The 20,443-nt window shown below is 32.1% G+C and overlaps 1 protein-coding gene across 5 annotated transcripts in view; it reads right to left on the bottom strand.

Moving 5' to 3' along the window:
• LOC114278498 (uncharacterized) overlaps positions 1-20,443 on the bottom strand; it is a 43,735-nt gene that overhangs the window by 5,575 nt on the left and 17,717 nt on the right. Inside the window, exons 1-4 of one of the 5 annotated variants that reach the window (XR_014342363.1) lie at positions 19,682-20,112; positions 17,407-17,477; positions 17,222-17,329; positions 17,032-17,134 (exon numbers count right to left, since the gene is read on the bottom strand). Coding sequence is in view for 1 of the 5 variants with exons in the window: in XM_082891881.1 (XP_082748007.1) it covers positions 19,682-19,870 (189 nt within the window). In the remaining 4 variants the exon portion in view is untranslated. Of the gene's footprint in view, positions 1-17,031; positions 17,330-17,406; positions 17,478-19,681; positions 20,113-20,443 lie in introns of those variants that run through there. The other 4 variants (XR_014342365.1, XR_014342364.1, XR_014342362.1 and 1 more) reach the window with 4 other exon arrangements.

Below are 20,443 nucleotides of genomic sequence, written 5' to 3' on the forward strand. Positions count from 1 at the left end.
GTTTAGCGGGATCAAGATGGAGAATGAATCGTTGTGTTGTTTTTTTTTTATTTTTAAGATTTCTATCTGTTTTTTTTTTCCGAACTCTTGTAATACAATAAAGCTCAATTAACTATGTTTGTTTCATTTTATTAAACATTTGGTACCCAATTATTTTATTTTAATTTATTTAATTTAACCGCTTGCGCTACGATTACAAAATTATTTGAATTATTTTATGTTTATCTTATTACGACACCGAGCCTTTGGGTACCGAGTTTGAGTCATGACATTAACAGTTATACCAAATGGGCCAAGGTTTGGTCCGTGATCGTCCGTTTTTCTATATGAAAATTATTAAAAATTTAAAAATTATACTAAAATTTTTATCAAATATTTTATATTAGTGTGATGTAAATTTTACGAAAATTTCATATTTAGTAAAATATTTATTAAAAAGATTTCGTATAACTTTTAAATCTCTAACATTATTCTTAGCAGATTATGGCCACACAAGCTCTATCTTGTCTGGCCCTGCCATGATCTTTTACTTTTCCAAAAGAATTGCATTGCAATAATTTAAAACAAAAAAACGCTAGTAAATATTAAGAGAAATTTTTCAAAAGTCCAAAGTTTGACTTTATAATAAAATAAATTTTAAATTTTCACTTTTATTAATTTAAATTTATTTTTAATCTAAACTAATTACATATTTTTATTAAGTAAAATATGATTAAATAAATAATATTTTACACTATCGTTAAGACCAATGTCTAAGTAAGCTATTAAACTCAATGATCTTAAATTTTTTTAAAATATTTTATATGTATTTATATTGAGTTTGATAATTAAAATATTTTTTTTATCAGTTTTATTTATGAGGGATGAGTTAGTGATTTAGATTGAAAACAAATTAAAATATTATAGTTTAAATTGATAAAATTAAAAACTCAAATTTATTTTATTATAATTCTCAAACTCTTTCTTAATTTATTATAATTTTTCCTAAATGTTATATATATATATATCCTATTTTATTTATTTAAGCTCAACTTTGAGCGTATCTCAAAAACAAACAAACAAATAAATAATACTCAAGTTACCAAAGTTTAAAATTAAAAAAAATAATAATAATAATTTTAATTGTCATAAGATAATGTGTTGCACTTCTTGAAAATATATATATTTTAAAATTACAAAAATGAAACATAATAATAAAAAAAAAAGTTTGTATATATTAATAATAGAAACTGAAAATGCTGTAAATTAATTGGAGCTTATAAATTTTGACTAAGTGAAATTTAAAATATAGATATAGAATATATTTATAATAGAATCTATCTATTATAGATATATCATAGAATATATCTATAATCAAATATATCTATCTATTCGAATATATCTATTCGATTATAGTAAAATCTATCTATTACAGATATATTATAGAATATATATCTATAATAGATTCCATAAATAGTTCATAAATTAGTAAATTTAAAAGTTTTTTCATATTAAGTAAGGATTCAATTAAAAAATTAAATGAAAGGACCAATGATAATGTCCCATTTTATAAATTTTAAATTCAAAAAATTATGGAAATAGAGTTAAAATTTGAGGCTTAAAGTCTAAAAAACAATTATATATTTAATAGTTTAAATATTAAATATATAATGCTAGCATAAATATGCTGGTTTTATTGACATTATTTTATCGTTATTATGGAAAAAACTTTTTGATAGATTTTATTGATATGGTTGTATTCGACATTATTATGGAAATTTCTTTTGTTGGTCATATGTATTATTTTTTTATTTTATAATAATTGGCATTATTGAAATTATCAATAGAAGTTGAAACGTGACAGTTTCCTTAATCTCATGTTAGATATGTAGTAAATTTTTTTTTTTTTTTCAAAGATTAGAACATGTGTAGAGTATGAGTTGTAATTATAATCAATAGTGACGTAAGGTTAATTCCATCCAAATTAAAATTTCAAATTAAAAAATTAAAAAAATAAACTACACTAATATCTTTTGAAGTTTAAAAAATTATTCAAAGTTCTACAAGTTTGATATAATTATGTTATGGTAATTTAGGCTCTATTTGAATTTATAAAAAAAAAAATAAGGGTGAATTTGTGGAGAAGAAAAAAAAGTGAAAAAAATACTTTTATTTTATTCACTTTTCTCTTGATTTTTTTTTTTTTCACTTTTGTATGGTATAATTCACATTTTAAATTAATTTGAACGTTAGATTGAATATTATGAGTATTTGTCATTGTAAGAATTGCTCTTGATCTATTTGGCAATAAAATTGTTTTGTACTAATTTTTTTTTTAAATGTATATAAAATTTAAATTTACAGTGTATATTTTGATTTGATATGGTTAAGTTGTACATAAAATAAATCTAATTCATACATTATAAATTATAGTCCCTTTTGTGATTCGTTTTTTTTTTTTACGTGTTTTAATACATTCATATGTATCTTGTTTGGGAGGAGATGGGGGATGGACTTTATTTATAATTAAGTTGGTCGGAATGTCCAGAGTGAAAGTCCCGAAACCTTGCATATATGGGTGCCCGTTCCCTCGGATGAAAATTCCGTGAAATGACAAATCATGAAATCTTGTGCATATATGGGTGCCGGTTCCCTCGGATGAAAATTCTATTAAATGGCAAAACTTGAGTTCATGTGCATATATGGGTGCCAGTTCCCTCGGACATAATTCCGTAAAATGGCAAGAAAATAGAAGTGATGGATGATGTTTGTTATTGAAGTGTTGATAATATGAGTTCTAGTCTCATTTGAATTGTTTAAATAAAAAATGAACCGTGTCAATGAATTAATTCAGATAAATAAATGGAAGTGGATTGAAATATGGATGTCAATGTTGATTGGTTATGGAAAGGGTGTAAGTTGGTTTACAAGCGTTGAACATTTATCGGATGCTAATGTTTTAATTAATTCTCATTTTTCAGGTACAGGAGACATGCCGCCTCTAAGATCTTAGCTTGGGAGGTCTAGGGGTTGAAGACTCCCTTTTTGTTATTTTGTTTTGATGTTAAATGTATATTCAAGGCTATGGCTTTCCATGTACAGAGTTAGGACTCTAATTTTGTTGTAACCAAGTTATTATTTGGAAAGATGTAAGCCTGTAGGGCACTCATTTTGTTATTAAAAGTTAACATTACATGTAGTATCTTTTGTAAAGAAGACTCTGAGGAATGAAAAGATAATATTTCTCCTATGTTTATGAGAATTTGTGAATGGTTGTCTTATACTATTTTTGAGGGCGTTACAACTTGGTATCAAAGTATACCGAGTTTGAATACTTTGGGTAAGGGGGAAGTGGTTAGTACCACAATGGATTTGTCTCACTTGTTAGAGACTTATGTATGATATTAAGCGTTTATGTGATAACATGCTTATGTGACTATATGGGTATGGGGTTTAATTTCTAGGATGTTGATTGGGTCCATGGTTTTCTGGGAGTCCTGTTGGAAAAGCACTTGATCACTGCCATTTCTAACTAGAACTCTAGTAACGCCACGGGACGGTCATTATCTGGAAATGAAATCCGTATGTGTTTACGTGATTACGTGCTTATGTGAAATGAGTTAGTGTTGTCTATTGTACTAGGACTTGAGTGAATTGGCTTCGGTACATTTATTACTGTGCTAATCTTTGGGCTACACTTATTAGGATGCCTAGACGAGGAAGTAACAATTTCCCTCTTTCCACACGGGAAGAGTTGCGAAAACAGTTTGTGGTGTTACGCCAAGGTACTACACTTTTGGTACAGTTTGAAGCGTGGTTTGCTAACTTGTCGAGATTTGCTCCGAAGTTGGTGGAGACAGAGGAACTTCGTTGTTCGGAGTTTGAGAGTAGACTGTGTGACGACATCTGAGAAAGGATTGCTAGGTCTTGGCATAGAAGTTATAGTGTGCTTGTTGAAGCTACGGCTCATGTAGAAGCAGCGGTATTAGTCATGGATCAGAGTAGAGAGGAGGCCATCTTGGCAACCCCAGTGGCTCAGGGTGTTAGTAGACCTTTTAAGAGGCAGAGGAGTTTTAACCCACAACAGTTTCAGAGAGCTCAGTCTAGCTCTACCTTTCCAGTGCCGAGTTTGGGTTCAGGGAAGGATAAGCAGAGGTATTTCACTTGTTTCAAATGTGGTCAACTGGGCCACAAGTCTCCGAGTTACCCACAGAGAGAAGGGACAGGATTGGTAGTTCAACCAGTAGTTGCACCGCCAGGATCATCCAGTCAACCAAGATCGGGAGTAATCGGGTGCTCGATGGGGAAGCAGTCATTGGGATCCTCGCCAGTTTAGACCTTGAACCAGTCACGTATTCCGGAACCACTTACTTGCTGGAGGTATAATCAATCGAGTCATCTTAAACGTTTTTGTACGCAGTCGGGGGCTTCTTTAGGAGTGTTGCAACCTAGTCGGGTTCAACCTTATTCGTCTGGGAAGGGGCAATACCGTTATGAGAAACAAGCAGGCCAGATTTTTAGGGCCTCGGGAGAGTCGAGTTCTCTGACCCCTAGTGGGGAATTATGCAGTTGTTCCAAGTGTGGCTAGTAGGGACACATCAGTAGTTCTTGTCCTTGGCTTGTAAGCTCGTAGGATATCTTGGGTTTGAAAATAACCAATTTTAGCAGTCCAGCGAGGAACGGTAACGATGGTAGTAGCGATGGGATGGTTTTGTTTTGGACTATGTTGTTTTGTAACCAGTAATTCAGCATTTTGTAATCATTGGGTTCTGTTGTGTAAACAATGTGTTTTGGGGATATTGAAACATCAAAATTGCTTGTTTATATGTATGTACCTTTGCTTGTTTATTTCCGTGGAGTGGGCAAATTGGAGTATGTAATGACTATTAAATTTTATTAATATGACAAGTTATTGTGGGATTGGAAAATTTTTGTGTTGATGCATGTATATACTTGTGACTTGGTGTGGAAATGTGGTGGCCCGCAAGCCATATTTTGAGATTTAAAAGAGTTATTGAGGAGTGTGTGTTTTGGTCGGGACAACTATAGGGTGAGAACAGTTATACTTGCTGGGTGTGTGAAATTTCATGAGCGCTACTTATTTGACTTTATGTGCGTGTTAGAGATTTTGGTCTATTATCGTGGGAACTCCTCGAGAGGTCGTGAAGTGTACGATTGGCACTAGGTTTTATACATACAACGCGTTGTATTCAAAGGGTGAATTATGTATAGTTTCACTGGGTATAGATTTGTACCCTAAAGGCAGGTTATAGTAGCGGATCTCTGTATTATCTGGTTGGTTGTTTCTTGTAGAGAGATGTTAGTCCTTCATCGTAGTAGTGATTATTGACGTCGATGGGTAGTGTGCTCTAAGTAGCTGGTATTATATTTCGAACTGTGGTATAGCAGGTGTTTCCTAAGTTCTAGATTTCCCTATTGTATTTGGTGGGTGTGAGGGGTGTGTATCTCAATTCTGGTTAAGTTAAGAGATGTTGTGGGAAGGATTGATCGGGTGTATAGCCCATAGTTAGTGTGTGACCTATGTGTAGGGTTACAGTGGTTTGGTGTTTTGAGTTGGGGTTTGGAATATCAGTGAGTGTGTTGGGAACTTCATTCGTTCTTCTATAAAGCTGGGATGGTAAGACTTTGAAAAGCTTGTAGGTCTCGTGTGTGTGCTCGGGGCTCGATTTAGGGTAATTGTTCTATAAGTATCAACTGATGGTGGGTGGCCTAAGAGACTTAGTGTTCTGGTTGTACTAGTGTATTGAGTGATGAGTAGTATGTAGATTGAAGAGTTGACCTTATTGGTTACTGAGGGATGAATGTGTGATTCGGTTTGGGTGGTTACGTAGTAACGATAGGTGTTGTGGCGTGGTAAGCCTTGCTAGTTAACTTAGTGCAAGGGAACAAGTATGTGAATTTCGTTATTGTGAATTCGGTCGATGTTGTGAGTACCTTCTCGGAATGAGGAATTCAGTGTGGGTGTAGGATATCGGGCATTAAGTGAGGAGGATGAGCAGACTGTTGTTGTTGTAGTAGTTGACTTCATTTCCTTTGAGGGCAAGCTAAAGCCTTGTGACCCTGCTGGCCACATCGAAAACAAATCATCTTATTCTGACTGGTACCTCCTAAACTCGTCCCTATTGCCAAACTCTGAGGCATGGTTTGCTGTGATTGCAAAAGCATTCTAGTGCTACCTTTCCACTTCTTAGATATTCCTAAGTCACCCTGTGACTCGTTTTTCCTTTATCTTTTACCCTTATGTTTCTTTCCTCTTTCCAATGTGATTTCCACGTGTGCGGCTGCTTCCACGAGTCTATCATAATTTCTAATCATACTACCAACCACTTTCATCTTAATTTCCCACCTAAGTCTCTTATGAAATTCCAAACAATGGCGCTCCTCGGACGCACTAACTCTAGTGCAAACCTAGATAAGCTAGTAAAAGCTGCCTCAAACTCTGCTACTATTGTGTCGTGTTGTTCGAGCTCTTCAAACTGTCTTCTCAAACGCTCTCTAGCTGTGGGTGGAAGGTACTTCTTTTGTAAAGCATGAGTGAAGGCCTCCTATGTGTCCACTATACGGCCTTTGGCATATCTCCACCATTGACCAGCAACCCCTTTCAATTGAAAAGCCCCCAACGTAACCCGAAGTTCATCATCCACTGTGTGAAACACTTCAAACGTCTTCACTATTTGTTCAAGCCACTCATCCGCTAGAAGTGGCTTAGCACCGCCATAAAACTCCATAGGGTTAGATTTAAAGAACTCATTAGCCATGGAAGAGGATGTAGTCTCTCCTACGGCGGCTCGTGCCGTTTCTTTAGCCCTCAAAATATTCATAGATTCCTGAAGTACACTTGCCAACTCCCTAGCCAACAAACCCATAACACCCTACACCTCTTGTTCAGCCATACTAGCTTGGCCTACCCCCCTCTCCTCGAGAAGAGACACCCCGACCACCACGACGAGGTCTGCCACGGCTTCCACCATTACGTCCAGACATCCTAAATAAGAATAAAAATTAACTTAGCTTACAATTCAACCCAAACAAAACTCAACACTCTGTCTACACCTGTCTATGCACATAATGATTTTCACAATAGCATACAATATAAACACATAGTCACATAAAACACATACAGAATATCCTCCAAAGATGCCAATTTGCCCCACCAATGTTCAAAGAATTCAAGTTAGAATGGCATTAATCAGGTGCCTCCTAACAAGACTTCTAAGAAATTCATGAGCACAAACTTCATCTTAAGAGTTTAATCCCATACTCACATAGTCACGTTGGCACACACCAATTAGAGCAACACTTAAACGTCCCATATCTACCTTGTAACCCATTGTGAGAAATGTCACTTCCCACGAGCCCAAAGTATTCAAACCTGGCTCACTCTGATACCAAGTTGTAACGTCCCGATATTTATACCATGATATGCTACCAACCCAACATATGAACAATAAGCAAAGGTATCCAATTCAATAACTGAAATCTATCACGTTCTCATAAATTTCTTGTCAAGCTCAAACTAATAAAATTACAATACACAGTAATATAAAAAATATCCATCTAAATTGCCACAAGGGCTTACACCTTTCAAGACTAAGAGCCTTGATTCAATAAATAAAATTCCCAACTCAACAAACAAGCTCAATTCCTAAGGAGAACAACATCAAAGAAGCTTCAGTGCTCCACATTGAATTCCATTCGCTTTTCGACACTATCATGGTACACCTTCAACACCTGGATTTTTAGGATATCCAGCATATAGAAAGAGAGTGAGCTTTGACGCTCAGTAGGAAATAAACTTAACAACAAATAAAGTATGCTCAAAGTGATTATGTTTATGCAATGTCATGCCATGCATACAACATAACTTTATTCGAAAAACCAATTTGTAAAATGCTAAATTGATATTCCAAGTTTGACCCAATTTGTTAACCATTGATTTAACCATGAACCTTCATTTTGTAACAAACTCCACGTTACATGTCACAAACACTCCCCATATTTACTGACCACCAAGCACAGTAAGACAAGTGGACACCTCTTACTTTTAGAAAACCTCCACATTCACCGGCCACCAAGCACGGAGAGACAATTGGGTACCCATCAATCATTGTAACTTTCCCCCCACATTTACTGGCCTATAAGCACGGAAGGGTAATTGGGCACCTTTACCACCATACCAATAACATCCCCACATTTTCCGGCCTACAAGCACGAAAGGGCAATTGGGCACCTCAACACACAACACATTTCAAAATAACCAATTTTTAATTAACTCTACCCACTTGGTCCCAAGGCCATGAAGATACAATGCAATGCAATTGGTTTGCCAATATCATAGTTTGCCTACAGTTTAAATCATAATTACAAGAATAATTAACATGAAACATAAGCAAGGCAATGTCAACAATTTCCATAATCATCCAATATTGCAACATCAATCCGAAATTCTCCATCATTCTAACATCATGTGAATATCAACTCAAAACAACTCCAATTCCACTTTTAAACATTATTTAGGTAAGTTATCTCATTCCCATTAAACTCCCAAGCTAAGGTTCCAAAATGATTTAATCCACAACTTCTATCCCCACACTAATTTCATCAAATTATTAGGATTTACCCATTTTATAATCTCTATGTATTCCAATACCATATTAATGTAAATTTTAACATAAAACTATTAATTAGTCTCAAAATCCCATTTTTACTCAACATTCAAACCTAGGGTTTTAAAGAAAATTGGGAGTTTTCCTTTTTTCTTAGTTAAATCCTCAAATCATCAATTATTATTTATCAATGTGCTTAAACATTCAACACCCTTTGAAAATTTGAGTGAAAACCCCTTTTGTACTTAAACAACTAGCCATTAATGTTTTATAACCCATAATCAACTCAAAATGTCACCAAAATCACTTTGAATCATAAGTCTTTAAGGCTAAGAGAACTCCCTACCTCAAACTTAGAAGAGGAAGAAGGAAAAAAAGCTCAAAAGTTGACAGTGATGAAACAACGATTTGCTCTGATCAAAACGAAACCCTCAATAAGCTCTACATTTAATCTCAAAGGAGCAAGGTGAGGAGATGCTGCTAAGTGAGTAGATTTGAAGATCTTTGAGCGAAAAAGTGAGTTTAGAGAGAGAGAAGAGTGATTCACGGTTTAGAGAGGGGAAAGAGAAAATAAAGTAAAGAAAATTATAAGTGAGGACCATATTTATAGTTCTAGGTTAAAGTGAAATAAAATCCCAAAGTCAACCCAAAAAAACAAGTCAAAATCCCCAAGAAGTAAGGCCCAAAGCCAAACTAAAATCTAGAAAAAGACTCACAGGGGTCGACCCTTGTGTCGGTGGTGTCAACCCTTCAGGAAGAATTGGCAAAAAGATAATGTTGGTAGCAAACAAGGTGTCGACCCTTGGACCAAAGCTGTCAACACTAAATTTCAACAACTAATTCCAGATTTTGCAGTAGACAAGAGTCGACCCTTCCCAGATTGGTGTCGACCCTTAAGGTCAACAAGAAAAGGCAAGTGTCGACACCACTAAAGGTTGGTGTCGACCCTAAATTTCAGCAGCGATCTAGGAACCGACAACAAGATGGTATACACCTCCAAAGTTAGTGTCGACCCTTGGAGCAAAACAAGACAAGGAAAAGGAGGTAGTGTCTACACCAATAAGGATGGTGTTGACCCTTGAAACCAAAACTGAACATAATGAGAGAGGAAAAAAAAAAACGACCGCCACAGATATGGTTTCCCGGATTCAAAAGCAATAAATGAGTCGGGTCTAAGCCCAGATCGCTATAACCAAGAGTTCGACAAACATACAAGTTTTAAGGTGATGAACACCAATTTACACCAATCCGATACGTATTAGAATCCAAGTCATTACATGATATATCACCTTGTTTGGTTTATACTATTTTTCTAAAAATTGAGTTTTTTTTATTTTTATTTTTTTTTTGGTTTTTGTTTTTAGTAATTTTTTTATATATATTTATGCAATTTTTTATTTTTTAGATACACTTAATCTGGATATACTTAAAAAGTATAATATTTATAAAAAAAAATTTTAAAAATCACCAAGTACAAAAAAATATAAATATTTCGTGCATTTTCATATTTTATTGTATTCAAAAAATATTTTAATATATTTTTGTACAAGTTTATACTTTTCAAATATATCAAAATTACGTGGATCTAAAAAAATGATTAAAATATTTTTAAAAATACACTAAAAATACAAAAATACAAATTGAAAACTTAAAAAACTGGTTTTAGAAATTCTAAACCAATCAAAGATTGATTATAATTTTTTTACAGGATAGAATTTTATAAAAATCAATCTTGCACTGGTATCCCATTTTAAGGAATACCTTTTGTAGACATTCTATTGTTGACAGTCCTTAAGACTTGGGCGTCATCGATTGGTCACCCAATGATGAACGCATATGCTTGTCGAATGCTTGAATTCCTCAGCGAGAAACCTTAGCTTTAAGCCTCAGAAACATACAAACCTTGTGCCTTGTTTTTGGACCAAAACAGCAGCTTTTCAAGCCGGATCATCCAGGGGCCTGCCGCCCAGTATTAGTGGCCTGACGACCACTAATGCGAAAGCTAGATATTTTTGGCCAGCTATCTCCACAAGTGCATGCACTATTCCAGCTGTGTTTGTATGGATATTTCCGGTGGTCTCTCATATATTTCTATATATAGATGACCCTCTCTTACATTTTAGAGGTTAGAAAAATTTTGTGGAGCAAAAAATTTTGTGCACTCTCTCTCTCTCTATATATTTCTCTCTCTCCTTTGCAACTTATACACTCTTGACCTATACTCTTCAAACAAAACCTAGAGGGTTCTTGGTTGAGGTGTTTGAGCATGCATCTTAGCCCTTGAGGGTGTTAGATTGGTGGTTTATAACTTCAAAGGGTCATTCCTCTTCAAAGGTATATACCCTAGCTTGCTTGTATTCTTTTTTTTCCATCTTTTTTTTGTTGTTTTTTGCACAGTTTTTCAATTGTTTTTATGGGCTGAAACTTGTGGTTTAAGGCCATTAAAGGTAGAGGGGTTAACTACCCTTCTTTGAACTTTGGTTCCTAGGCCATTGCCCTTGTGTTTCCCATCTTTTGTTCAACTTATTTTGAGCTTTTTACCACTGAATTTTAGAGTTTTTCAAAAACTAAAAATCATGTTTTGAAGTCCCAAAAATGGAGGGGTTAGCCTCCCCCCCCTTATGTTTGTGTGCTAGTTTTAATCCCTCAATATTTTAGCTTGTTGTTTTAACTTTTTTTGTCTTAATTTTAGCACTATTTAGGACTGTTTTAGAACTGTTTTTGGTTTATCCTTGCATTTGAGCTTTGTTTAGCATGCTTGTAATGTAATAGTTCTCATAGGTTTACTGTTTTAGGCCTTAGACACTAACCTGTTTGAGTTGACAGCATTTATTTTGTGCTTTCTATACTTGTGATCATCTTTAATCACCTCTACACTTCTCTCATTTTCTGACTCTTGATTGCCTTGAGAGTTGTTTCAAATCGATTGTTTGTTTAAGCTTGAAGATAAAGATCGTTGTGCTTAATAGTTTAATCTCTTCGGAGGTTTATTACCAACGGCATGATATCTCTCTCATGCCCAAAAATAACCCTTTGTTTGATGCTTTTCTCCATTAGTAGACTTAAAGTTCATTATTGGACTCAATTGACTAATGAATGGAAGGTAATTTAAAAGGGGTAATCAATGGTTTAAAATGAAGCAAGATAACCAAATAGTTTGCGTTCAATCAGACGTTAATTGAACCCATCGAGTCTTGAGTCGTTTCATACTTGTTAGTGATGAAAACGGTTCAAGAGTCGATGTTAACCATTTCCCTTGATTAGTATCATGATAGGGAGGGGGTTCTTGAGTCTTTAATCATTCATTTATTGAAATTGTATCCCTTGGTTCATAGGCCATCATGCAATGAAGTTGCATCGATTGATGGCTTGCGAATCAAGCATACTCCTCTTTTGAGCTATTTGATGATAAGGGAAAGCAGGGTGGACAAACATCCCCTGAGAATGCGTTATTTGTTGCTTGTTGCAGCAGGAGAAATTCAACATTAGTGGCCGACAGACCACCTTTTATGAACGGCAGGCCACTATTAGTGGGCCGCCACTTCTAGCCTGCCGGCCACTTCTTTCAGCCAGGCAATACCACTTCCTTCACAGAGCAAAGTAGAGACTGAGGTGCAAAAACAATGCAGAGGCATTCTCGAGGGGAGAGGAAAGGAAGGGGAAGAAATTCATGTGCATGCATAAGCCATTCCCTTGTTCCTCGGGACCCGTTAAATTTGTTTTCTTTTCTAATAGTAGTGTTGTACAATTTGTAATTAATTACTTAGTTAAGTAATTCCTTAATGTAGTTAGCTTAATTAGTTAATTTGTATTAAGTTAGTTTAAATAGTCAATTTGTATTAATTAGTTAGAGTAATTAATTTTGTGCTATAGTTATTTAATTAACTAGAATAGTTAATTAAATTCGGTGTTGTAATAATTAGTTAAGTAGCTTAACTAATTTATTCATTCGGACCCTTCTGCGTAAGGGCAAACTTGTAATAATGTGTATGTTTCCAACCCCACGTCTTTCTCCCTTTTATTTATCCGCTTATGATGGATAGTGTAGAATATCATCATGTCTCTTTTAGCATTTCTCATGTTTGCATATCCATTTGTCTTGCATGAATCGAGGCTCGGGTCATCATTCTAACAAGCATTGTCGTTTATGACTTCGTTGAATACGTGTTTAAACCACATGCTATCAAATTGATTCATACGTCATAATTAGTGAGTGAGCCTATTAATTGCATTTTTCCATGTGTTGACATTAGGCCTTTTTCATTAGGTAGGATCATGCATTTTTCTAACTAGTTTCTCTTTTATCTCACCTCGAGAATTGGGGTAAGTTTTTATTGCTTTAGCATATTGCATGCGTGTGATTGTTGTCATGTCAAACATGACTACCATGAGGCTAATTGTTTAATGTGATAAACTATTTGAATGCCTGTAGATGGAAGTTAATTGCTTAAACTGGAATAGTTTGATCAAAGCACATATGAGTTCACTTTTTTGAGTAACACATATTCAAAACATTCTCAAACAAGCTTAAAATCAAAGTGTTTCAACTTTTGTAAATTAGTCTATTCTTATGTGCAACGCATAGTAAGGTTAGCCTAATAATCGAAACAAGAGCATATATTGTAAATAAAAATCGCATCATGATTAGTAGAGGCTAATCTTTGATCGGGCGAGTGGGGTGCTCAATTCATGACCTTCCCCTTCCGTACCTAAGTTCTCGAGCCGAGACACTCTTGGTGATGACAGATAAGTGGCCTTTGACACGAGTCCCGAATTTTTTAAATTTTTCAAAAAATATTTACGTGGCGACTCTGTATCTGGTAATATAGTCCATTTTTGGCATTTTGATTCAAAATCAATTTTCCAAAGGATTTGTCGGATTTGGACTCATTAGTGTTTATCTATTTCACATTGCACTTGTGAAATCAGATTCAGGAGAGTCCGAACTGTGGGGTTAGTCGTATCCGAAAGAAACATGAAAAGTCAAGCCACACCTTTGCACTGTTTTTTGTGTTTTTCTTTTTCTTTTTATTTGTTGATGTAATGTTTTCATCATTATCAATTAATATGCGTGTGTACAATTTAAATAACTAAAAAGAAAATAAAAAAATTCATTACACGTTGTGTTAATAAGTGGTAACGTAAGATTTTAGTTTCAAGTTTCACTCTCTTCTCTTCTCTCTTTTTAATTTTGTTTTTTTATAAAAAAAATAGAGAAATAAGAATTCCACTTGATATAAAGAGGAGAAAATGCTTGAGGACAAACCCAACCTTTATTTTTATATATAATATAGAAGTATAGATAAATTTCCCATTTTGTCGATTTAAAAAAATAAAGCTCTTTGGAGAAATTACAAAAAAATTTAGAGTTTGATATTTATAACAAAATAAATTATAAATTTTTAATTTTATTAGTTTAAATCTTTATATTTTGATTTATTTTCAATTTAAACCATTATCATACTTTCGTTAAGTAAAATCAAAGGGAAAATGATATTATAGTCATTAAATTCAAAGTAAGTGTATATAAAATGTCTAAAATACCATTTTTTGTTGAGTTTAACAATTAAAATATTTTTAATTAGTTTTATTTAACATAAATGTATCAATGGTTTAGATTGAAAATAAATAAAAATTGAATAATTCTATGAATACAAACACTTTTATTAAAAATCTTACTAAAAAGATTGATTGTCAAAAAAAAAAAAAAAGTACTGAGATTTGAAAATCAAATCATGTTTAAACACTTACTTTTAGTAAGGTTAGTATATGTAGCATTGTTTGTAAAAACATTTATGTTTAAATTAATAAAATTAAAAATTTAAGATTTATTTTGTTATAAGGGTCAAACTTGTGTTTGGTAACGTTTACGTTTTTTGTTTATGTTTACAAAAATTTTATAAACTGATTTTTGTTTATTTTTAGAAAAACATAAATTATAAACGCGTTTGGTTTGAATAAAATGTTTAAAAGATTTTAAAAATATAAATTAAAAAATATGTTTGTTTAGGCTTAAAATATTTATATTTATTTTTTTATTATTATTTATGACAATGGGATCATACACATTATAATTGAAAAAAATAATTAAAAAAATTAATTGAAAAAAAAATTATTTGAAAAACAAAATTAATTGAAAAAAAATAATTTTAAAAAAATTATTTGAAAAAAAAATTAATTGAAAAAAAAATTGTTAGTTAAATTTTTAAATTTCTGTTTAAAAACCAACATAAACTCATTTTTTTAGTTTACTTTTTTCCCTCAAATTTATAAACTGACACAATCATTTATAAACCAAAAAAATTATCAAATAAGTTTTTATGATAACTTTTAAAATTTTTATAAATATAAATTAAAAACTGAAACAACATGGTTACCTTAGTTTTTTTTTTTTTTTTTCTTTGTGTGTGTGTAATTGCCCCCAAATTCTTTTATAACATGTGTAATATTGACATTTAATATGAATTAATTATTAGAATAAATATCCAATTAATGATTGCATTAAGTGGTTATAAATTTAGCATAATTTTACTCTCACTCTATTTGTTTTATGTGCATTGCTACACATAATTAGTTCACTAAATCATCCTTTGAGTTTTGTCCGTGATTGAATGTGGGACCAACTTTTTGAGCGCGTCTGATTGATAAAATTAGAGTATGAGATTTATATTATTAATCTGTAAGCTCAATAATCTTATGTTTATTTTAAAATTTTGTTTTAAAATTATTAATGTAATAGATAATTAATCTAAAAAATTTATAGGATTATTAGTAATGAGGTAGGAGTGAGATTATATATCTTGAGCTAAAAAATAAAATAAAAAAACTCTTTTGCACTTGACTAAAAATTAAAACACTTATTACTTTTATATAAATTTATATTTTAGGAGGCTTAAAATAATTTTTAAAAATTTTTAAATTTTTTTTTGATATTTATTTTATCAAAATAGTTTATATATATATATATATATATTAAAAAATAATTAAAAAGCAAACCAAACATGGCCTTTTTATTTTTCTTTTATTTATTTATTTATAATTTTTTTTTTTTCAAAACCACGTTTATGAAGAAATTTTGATAAATAAAGATTGTGAAGAAATATTGATAGAGGGTAAGATTGAAAAAGAAAATAAATATAGTTGTAATTCTACATTTATATATTTTTTTATCCAATATAAATTAAACAATGAACAAAGTGATAATTTATCATTACTGCATGGGAGAAAAAATCAAGTATATCACACTCATAAACTTCTCATAGAACATTGAAGATGACAATGAAAAAAGAATGTAGACTTGCATGATCCAGTCCCAATAAAAAGAAAACAATTTTACAAGAAAAGATATTAATGCTATAAAAAAAAAATTATGTTAGTTAGATATCCATTCAGGTGTTTCGTAATTGGATCCTAAAATGATATTATATATTATCCAGTATGTTGAATAACACAGTGGGACAGACATGGCACGAAATGAAAATAAACTAACAAATACCAAGGGGTTTGTAACTAGCTAGGGGTATTCTGGAACTAAAAAGTGATTTGATGTATAAGTCATTACACCCAAGAGACTGGCTAGATATGCTTCTAAAAAGGATAAGCTAGAGCAAATAATGTGGGTGTTTGTTTAGGGTTTTTTTGAGCTAACTTATAATTTTAAAGTTTAGAAAAATTATTTTGGATTGTTTGATTAAACTTATTTTAAACAGTTTTTAATTCTAACAACTTATTTTAACTTAAAAAAGTTGATTTTGAGAAGCTGTTCATTCCTTAACATATAAATTTATAGTTATGTCCTTAGATTTTTTTTATTTTTTATTTTTTTAAAGATAGAAAAAGACCCAAATAGACTATAGATTATTATTATTAATATTATTATTATTATTTATGAGAAATGTAGACAAATAGTGTATAATAAAAGATAAAAATTAATTGAAAAAACTACTTCATACCTTATTTAACAAACACTACTAAACAATTTAAATCTATAATTCAACAGCTACACTAAACAGATTAACAGTTTCTGATTAAAGTCATAATCTATAATCTATTAAGCTATAATCTATAATCTATTTTAACAGTTACACCAAACGAAGCCATGTAGATAGATTAATTCTCCTTCTCTCAAGTGAATGTCCTCAGACGAGCAAAATTGGAATGATGATAAATTTAAATCTGAAAATCAACAGATCTTCAATTTTATGTCTCTAGTTAGATCTTAGCTGTAACTAGATTCAATTCAAATTTAGACTACCGGTGATTGTCGGAAATAATCATTTTGTAGGTAATAAATGAAATGATATTGTTCTATTCTCAATTATTTCTATTGAAGATGAACATTTATTGAATTTGTAGATATGACATAAAAGAATTAACTATCTTATCAGCTCAAAGGCCAAATGATTATAATGAGAAAATCAATTCTTTTATTTCAATATGTAAGTGCATCCATACATACACATTTAAATTTATATAGACAATGTACACAAATTTTCTCATCCATAACTCTCTTTCCCTGTAAGTGATTTCTGCATGAATTAAAACTGCACCTTCAACCTAGATAGAACATTGAAAATATTCATCAATTTCATTTGAAGAAAGGACAATACAACCACCTCGACAATAGATGAGAACCTTGTGGAAAGCTTTGGGTGAATGTAGTTTGGCCAAATTTCCATTAATAACTTGTTCAGCCACTCACAGTGCTCCAATGGTGTTTCTGGCTGTTTAAACATGCAAAAGGATGCAAATCAATTTGATGAAGCACAATTGAAATGTGATTGAAGAAGAGAAAACCCACCGACGTAGTATGACTTGCTTCCATTTTCTATTCAAATCCTCTACATGGATTTGTCGTTGATAACTACTATACTGCAGATGAAAAGAATGAAATTTTATGTCAGTGCATTTAAATGTCTACCATAATAATCCTATCCTTTCATTCAATGATATCCAGATCATCTGGAAAAGAGGAAAGCAACAGAGATAAAAAGAACAAATAAATAAACTCTATCATAGGCACATGAATTATTTATTTTCAAAAAATTTTCAAGAAACTCCGTTATAGGATTGATTCCAGTGTCACAAGCAAAGCAAGAACAAGAACCTCAAAAAATCAGCTTACTGGTTTGGATTCAAGTAATTAATATTCAAAAGCTCTGCAAGATAGCTCCCAAATGTTGCAAAAATGGCTAAGAAAGAATGTTCCGGACCTATTCCAACATTAAGACCCATAATAAAAGCATTCATGTGAGGCAAAAAGCATATTTCAACATGGAAATGTAAGCTTCCATGTCTCAAAGTGCAAGAATTAGGGCTGACATGTTCCTGGATGTTGGCATATCTCTTACAATAGTAGTAAGATTCATGCTCAACTTGTAATATTGACTCAGATGATGTTACTTTAATTAAAAACAAAAAATAAAACAAAACAAGAAAAGAAGAAATTACCGACAGACTCATCAATGGTAAAATTTTGAAAACGTACATATGCAGATTTGAATTAAGGGCATTCTGTGCTCTTTGAGAATTAAGTCAGTGTTAGGTCTACACAAAGAGCACTTGTCAACTCTTCTATTTTTGCATTTCCCTCAATGTTTTTAGAAAACACATTTTTTGGGTGATTTAGGAACTAATTACATTAACGTTGTGTTTGGTTGAGGAATTTAGGAAGGGATTTGGAAAGGGAAAGAAAAAGGAAAAGAGAAAAGGTGTATGAAACTAAGTAAAATGTAAGTATATTTTATTTACATTTCACCTACTTTTTCCTTTTCGCTTTCCAAATCCCTTCCTAAATCCCCAACCAAACACAGTGTAAAAGGACCATAAAAATTTATCTTCATTTTCATCATGCAACATAGCGCTCCCATCTATGCAGTATGTACACATAAGGGCCCTCGCAATTGAGTAGCCTAGCTAAACCATATACGAACTACATCAAGCTAATTGCACCAATGAAATCATACCTGTGATTTACACTTCACAGACAGCAAGTAAAAACAATGTCATAGAATACTGTAATGGGATACCTATTGTAGAGTTCTTTTTACAATAGCATAAGAATTGTGAAATTAGAAATAAAAACTTCCAAGATTAACTTAATCAAGCAATACAATGAATTCTGCGTCTGCAAATGTATTCAGTTTTACAAGGCAAAAGATTTCTGCTTCCCCCCATCCACTTAAATCTACAATCTCCTTATTAAAGAGAAACAATGTTAAAGAGGTGAAAATTCAGTCAGAGCGACTCCTTGCAGACATTGAGCTCTAATGGATAAGAATGACCTCAGAATTACAAAAGGAAACTGAATCAGAAAAGTAACTTTTATAAGTTTCAACACATCACCTAATATTACTGAATTTGGCAAATCATGAGGAGAGAAAGAAAACAAAATATACGTATACATACATATACATAAAGATAATTAAAAGTAGCTATGGAAGCAAGAGAGAGGAGCAGGAAACACACAACACACACACACAAAAAAAAAGCAGACATCAAACTTGGAGTGCCCATCATAATGGCCTAATATTCATTAAGAGATTATAATTGCAAGAGTTTTGAATCAAAAATCAAACCAATCAAAAAGAAGAGGAAGAGAGAAGACCAAAAGCTCAAACCAACAATCAGACCAGTCTATATAAACTCAAAAAATCATGAGTACCAAATTCATAATATTATGAGGAAAGAAAGCAAACTAAAAATATGTGGGATTTAGCATATACATACACACATATAATTGAAGCGTAGATATGGAAGCAAGAGGAGTAGGGGAGAGAGAGAGAGAGAGAGAGACAGAGAGTAGACATCAAACTTGGAGTTGAAGTGGCCATCATAATGGCCTAATATTTATTACCAGATCATAATTGCAAGAGTATTGAATCAAAAATTAAATCAATCAAAAGAAGAAGGAAAAAAAGAAGAGAGTAAAATAGAAGAATGGTAAATCCAATTACCACACACCAACAATCAGACAAATTCACAATTTCAAAATGAGGGAAGATCATAATGTCATGAAATGAATAAAACACAACTAGCTGTTTAACAAAAGCATTGGAAATTAGAGAAAAATTTACCTGGATAGTTGCCCAGACAGTGACCACAAGAGGAACCCAATTGGAGAAAGAGAAAACCCATTTCTCAATAACCCAAACAACTAATGTCAGAGGGAGTATGAAAAGTGGAAGATGCTTTTCCACCAATAATTGGGTCGAAACCTCTACACCTTTATTCAAATAAGAAACTATTTTCTTTCTTTTGTCCATTTCTGAAACAAGATTTCAAGTGAACCTCACTCTTCACATAAAACTAAAACCCAGTTCTTAATTTAGATATTATGAAGATCAAAACAAAGCCCAGAACTTGATTTCCCTGAAGCTAAACAAGAAGAGAGTAAGTGGATTGTAGGGGGGTCAAATGCTTCAAATGGCCAAATGGGTAGCCAGAAAGAGTCTCTCTCTCTCTCTCTCTCTCTCTTTCTCTTTCAGCGTCAAAATCAGAAGGCACCGTTAAAGACGAGGGGTGTTTGCTTGGATTTTTTTGAATTATTTTATAGTTTTTAATTTTGAAAAGTTATTTTGGTTTATTTAGTTAAATTTAATTTGAACAGTTTTTTATTCTAATAATTTATCTTAGCATAAAAAAATTGATTTTGAAAAAGTTGCTTACCATTTATTTCTATTTATCAGTTTTTGTTGTGAACATATTAATTTACGGTTATACTCTTAATTTTTTAATTTTTTATTTTTTATTTTAAAAAAAAAAGATTCAAATAGATTATAAATTATTATTATTATTATTATTTATGAAAAATGTAGACAAATAGTGAATAACAAAAA

This window comes from Camellia sinensis, chromosome 10 (assembly GCF_055761805.1).
Source record: "Camellia sinensis isolate YWXY chromosome 10, ASM5576180v1, whole genome shotgun sequence".
Lineage (NCBI taxonomy): Eukaryota > Viridiplantae > Streptophyta > Magnoliopsida > Ericales > Theaceae > Camellia > Camellia sinensis.